General features: G+C 43.3%; 1 protein-coding gene across 1 annotated transcript; it reads left to right on the top strand.

Annotated features, from left to right (window-relative positions):
• The first annotated feature begins 797 nt into the window (after positions 1 to 797).
• Positions 798 to 4600, top strand: LOC142004901 (olfactory receptor 10A4-like). The gene is made up of 2 exons (XM_074982580.1): positions 798 to 1730; positions 4565 to 4600. The coding sequence occupies exons 1-2, from the start codon at positions 798 to 800 to the stop codon at positions 4598 to 4600; spliced, it is 969 nt and encodes a 322-aa protein (XP_074838681.1).
• Positions 4601 to 5318: the final 718 nt, after the last annotated feature.

The following is a 5318-nucleotide window of genomic DNA, read 5'->3' on the forward strand; positions in this document are numbered from 1 at the left end:
CAATTTAATTTTCACTGCATGGTTCCTTTGACCATCTGCGTGTGCTTGCTGACCCAACTGGATGGGATGAACCTATTGCTGGATCTGTGTGTGTGTGTGTGTGTGAAATTCTCTCATCCAGAGTTGGTTGGGTCCCATGGGTGCCAGATGTGAGAGGTTCAGCCTGTAGTGAGGGGATAGGCCTATGACCGTCAACTGGTGTAAATCAGCACAGCTCTGTTTCTATCCACGGAGCTGTTAAGGTTTACACCTTTCAAGGAATTGGCCTTAACTCTCTTTTTTAAGACTAAGAGTAGCCAAGTGTAGGGGGCGTTCCATAAGATTTAGGGAAATCTGCTTATCAATATTAATATGACATAACTGGAATACGCTCTGTGTGAAATGCCTCATGTATTTGGTGAACATGGCTGGAGAGAGACATTACCAAGGTGGAGGGGCAGAAAGAAAGAAAGAGTGCCTGCAATTAGTAACTGTTATGTTTCCATTTCTCAGATAGACTGCTGTAGCTCCCTTACAGTTAACTTATTGGGTTCTGATCCACGGTAAATCTTCTATAGTACCACTAGAGCCAATGTGGTCATCTTTCCAGTCAATCTACTTTGACATCTAACCAGGTGCTGTGGTCAAGGCCTGCTGCTAATTGGCCCCATTTACAAGTTTCTCTACTGAGCTGCATCTGGCTCTTGTCGAAAGAATTCTACCCAAAAGGAAACCACTAGGAATTATTTGATTCACAGCCACATATTAGGTATGCCTCAGATTGAGCTTCAGTATCTCTTTCTTTGTAACCCATACAGATGACCTATTATGGGAGTGACCCTGAAGGGAACCAGACCATCTCTGATGTGTTTATTCTGGTGGGGTTTTCATCCCTCAACAAGTTGCAAATCGTTTTGTTTCTGGTGCTGCTGATCATCTATCTTGTCACCCTGATGGGAAACCTGCTCGTTATCCTGCTGATAAAGCTGAACTCCTCTCTCCACACCCCCATGTATTTCTTCCTGGTGAACCTGTCTTTCCTGGAAATCTGCTTCACAAACAGTGTGGTCCCTCAGCTGCTGGCTCACCTCCTGGTGGAGGAAAAGACCATCTCCATTGCAGCCTGTGAGGCAGGCATGTATGTTAACACCATCATGGGCCTGACGGAATGCTGCCTCCTCGCAGCCATGGCCTACGACCGCTACGTGGCCATATGTCACCCCCTGCACTACACAACCAACATGAGCAGCCGGGTGTGTGCTCTGCTCGCGGGGGTTTCATGGTCCATCGGCATCTCAGTGGAAGTCGCTCAGACCACGTGGATCTTTAGCCTGCCCTTCTGTGGCTCCAACCACATCCACCACTTCTTCTGTGACATCCCACCAGTGTTGAAGATGGCATGCGCCGACACCTCCAAAAATGAGATTATGGTCTTTACCGTGACAGTTGTGTTCATCCTGGGCCCGTTCTTGTTGATCCTCCTGTCCTACATCTGCATTATCTCCACCATCCTCAAGCTACCATCAGTGGAGGGGAGGCGTAAAGCCTTCTCCACCTGCTCCTCCCACCTCATGGTGGTGATTTTGTTCTATGGCCTGGCTCTTATTACCTACTTGGGAATCAAGTCTAGCTCCAAACCAGAGAGTAATCAAATGATTTCCCTGTTGAACATAACGGTGCCACCGTTGCTTAACCCTTTAATATACACTCTGAGGAACAAAGAGGTAAAGGGAGCCTTTAGGAAAACTATAGTAAACACCACTTTTTCACAGAAGTGCAGAAATTAGGAAACAAAAAGTCAATGTAGTCAAAACAGTGAGACAGAGGAGAAGTTAAAACCAGTTTGTTGCGGAGGGCAAAAATCATAAGTAGTTTGTTGAGGAGGGCTGTAAACTAGACCTGATGGTGGCAGCTGACCAAAGCCCACAGGGAAGTAAAGAACATGGAGAGCTGAGAAATAATTCAGAAATGTGGAGGGGAGTTTCCTTATATATTTAAAGTGTATACACTTGCCCTGAAGTTGAGGGATGTTGTTGATAGACTTGTTGAGAGTCAACAGATGAGGTGAAAAACCCCAAGGAAATAAGGGAGATGACTTGGCAGGGGTCTTATTGCAGACCACCTAACCAGGAAGAGGAGGTAGAGGAGGCTATTTTTAAACAATTAATGAAATCACCCAAAGAACAGGACTGGATGATGATGGGGGACTTCAATGATCCATGCATCTTTCCGGAAAAGAATGCAGCAGGGCACAGATGACCCCGAAAGTTCTTGTAATGTACTGGAGATTTATTTTTTTTATTTCAGAAGGTGGAGAAGGCTACCGGAGGGAGTCTGATCTGGATTTAATTTTAGCAAATAGGGCGGAACTTGCTGAGAATTTGAAACTGGCAGGCAGCTTGAGTGGAAGTGGTCATGAAATCACAGCATCATAGAATCATAGACTCTCATGGCTGGAAGAGACCTCAGGAGGTCTTCACGTCCAGCCCCCTGCCTGAAGCCGTATCAACCCTAAAGACTGTCTAGGGAGGAGTCCTGCAGAAAGGGATCTGGGGATCAGAGTGGAGCGCAAGTAAAGAGGAGTTCAACAGTGTGAGACTGTTGCTAAAAAATGCAAGCGTGATTCTGAGATGTATTAACAGGAGCGGAGTGAGACACCTGAAGTCGCTCTTCTGTTTTAATCTGTGCTGATTAGGCCACAATTGGAGACTTTTGTCCAGTTTTGGGCCCGACATTTCAAGAAAGAGGTGGAGAAACTGGAGAAGGTCCAGAGAAGAGCAACAAGGCTGATGAAAGGTCCAGAGACCATGAGCTGTGAAGGAAGACTGAAAGAATCGGGCTTGTTAGGTTTAGAAAAGGGAAGACTGAGAGAGGACATGATAGGGGGTTTCAAGTGCCTTAAAAAGGGCTACAAGGAAGAGGGAGAAAAATTGTTCTGCTTGGCCTCTGAGGATAGGACAAGGAGCAGTGGGCTCATATTACATCAAAGGAAGTTTAGGTTGGACATTCGGTAAAAGTTCCTCCCTGTCAGGGTGGTTAAAAAGTGGAATAAATTTCCTTGGGTGACTGTGGAATCTCCATCCCTGGAGATATTTAAGACCAGGTTGCACAGACATCTATCAGGAATGGTTTTGATGGTGCTTGGTCATGCCATGAGAGCAGAGGATTAGACTTGATCACCTCTCAAGGTCCCTTCCAGTTCCAATGTTCTATGTTTCTACAGTTCTACTTCCCTAGGTAAACTTTGTTTTTAAATTAATATTTTCATCTGAAAAAAATGACCTCTTCCAAACCTGTCAGAAAATTGGGAATTCAAATCTTTTGTGTTAAACAAACCAGCATAGAAACAAACAAACTTTTGTCAAACTGTTTGAAGTCAGAACTTTTTGACCAGATCTTAAGGAAAAACCATATGACAGTATTTTGCTAGAAGAGCATCCTGATCAAATATATGCCAAACTCGATGTGTTAAAGGAAGAAAATGAGAAACATTATAAAACGTTCATGTCGTTTCCTGCAAATGTATCATTTTCAGCAGAATTATTATGCTAGAAAGATTCCAAAGACTGCTACTGAAAAAAATCTGTTTAGTCTGTCCCGTGTAGCTCTGAGATGGATTGGGTTGGGTATTTTAGCTATCGCTTCAGCGTGTTTCCCTAGTGTTCCCTTTGGGCTAATTTTCTCTAATATTCCTCAGAACTTATAAATGGTTTCCTGTGTAAGGATCTGACAGCTCTCACACAAGAGCTTTGGGTGAAGACACTTGACTTCCATGTCAAATACAGCAATCTGTGCTAGTCTTGGGTGTGTTTCATAGATTCATTGACTATGTCACAAGAAGGGGCCATTTTGATCAAGTCATCAGAGATCCTGCTTACTGCAGGTCAACAAGTTTCATCTGGTGATTCTCAAGCACTGTACATATTTTACACATCTGTAGAATAATACCTATGTTCAAAACTCATAGAACTACAGAAGGTTCTATCCCTGTACAATAATATTTCACCAAATGCTTGTTTATATTGTATACATTTGTGTAACCCATCTGATCAAAATAAACTTTGTATATTCGTATGTTGAGAAATACCATTTTTTGCTTGTCTCTGTATATTGCTGTCCACTTATAATAAACACCAAAGTTAAAATCTCTATCTGTAGTTCAGCATTATCATGGTCTTATTCTTTAGTTCACTAAACATTATGGAATCACAGAATCATAAAACCCTAGGGCTGGAAGGGACCTCATGAGGTCATTCAGTTCAGCTACCTCCCCAAAGCAGGATCAGCACCAACTAAATCAACCCAGCCAGGACTTTGTCAAGCCAGGATTTTAAAATCTGTCGAGATGGAGATTCCACCACCTCTCTAGGTAATCCATTGCAGTGCCTCACCACCCTCCTGGAGAAATAGTTTTTCCTGATATCTAACCTACACTCTCCTGTAATATATTTGAGACCATTGCTCTTGTTCTACCATCTGTCCCCAATGAGAATGGCCTCTCTCTGTCCTCTTTAGAGCCCCCCTTCAGGAAGTTTGGTACCAAATGACTGGAAGATGGCCAATATAACGCCAATGTTTAAAAAAGGCTCTAGAGAAGACCCTGGCAATTATAGACCGATAAGTTTAACATCAGTACCAGGCAAATTAGTAGAAACACTAGTAAAGAATAAAATTGCAAGGCACGTAGAAGAGCACGAATTGTTGGGCAAAAGTCAGCATGGTTTCTGCAGAGGGAAGTCGTGTCTAACCAATCTATTAGAATTCTTTGAAGGGGTTAATAAACATGCGGACAAGGGGCACCCAGTGGACATAATATACCTAGATTTCCCGAAAGCCTTTGACACGGTCCCACACCAAAGGCTTTTATGTAAATTAGGTGGTCATGGGATAGGAGGAAAGATCCTTTCATGGATCGGGAATTGGTTAAAAGACAGAAAACAAAGGGTGGGAATAAAAGGTAAATTTTCACAATGGAGGGGGGTAACTAGTGGTGTTTCCCAGGGGTCAGTCCTGGGACCGATCCTGTTCAACTTGTTCATCAATGATCTAGAAAATGAGGTAAGCAGTGAGGTGGCAAAGTTTGCAGATGACACCAAGTTGTTCAGGACAGTCAAAAGCAAAAGGGATTGTGAAGAACTACAAAACGATCTCAGCAAACTGAGTGATTGGGCAGCAAAATGGCAAATGAAATTTAATGTGGGTAAGTGTAAGGTAATGCATGTTGGAAAAAATAACCCAAATTACACGTACTACATGACGGGGTCAAATTTAGCTACGACAGATCAGGAAAGGGATCTTGGAGTTATAGTGGATAGTTCTCTGAAGACATCCATGCAGTG

This window comes from Carettochelys insculpta, chromosome 32 (genome assembly GCF_033958435.1).
Source record: "Carettochelys insculpta isolate YL-2023 chromosome 32, ASM3395843v1, whole genome shotgun sequence".
Classification (NCBI taxonomy): Eukaryota; Metazoa; Chordata; order Testudines; family Carettochelyidae; genus Carettochelys; species Carettochelys insculpta.

What these genes read in the sequence shown, in the direction of transcription:
- LOC142004901 (XM_074982580.1), top strand. Translation starts at nt 798, where the DNA reads ATGACCTATTATGGGAGTGACCCTGAAGGGAACCAGACCATCTCTGAT. An exon ending in GAGCCTTTAGGAAAACTATA is followed by an intron (nt 1,731 to 4,564) that starts GTAAACACCACT and finishes TGTTTAAAAAAG; the next exon opens with GCTCTAGAGAAGACCCTGGC.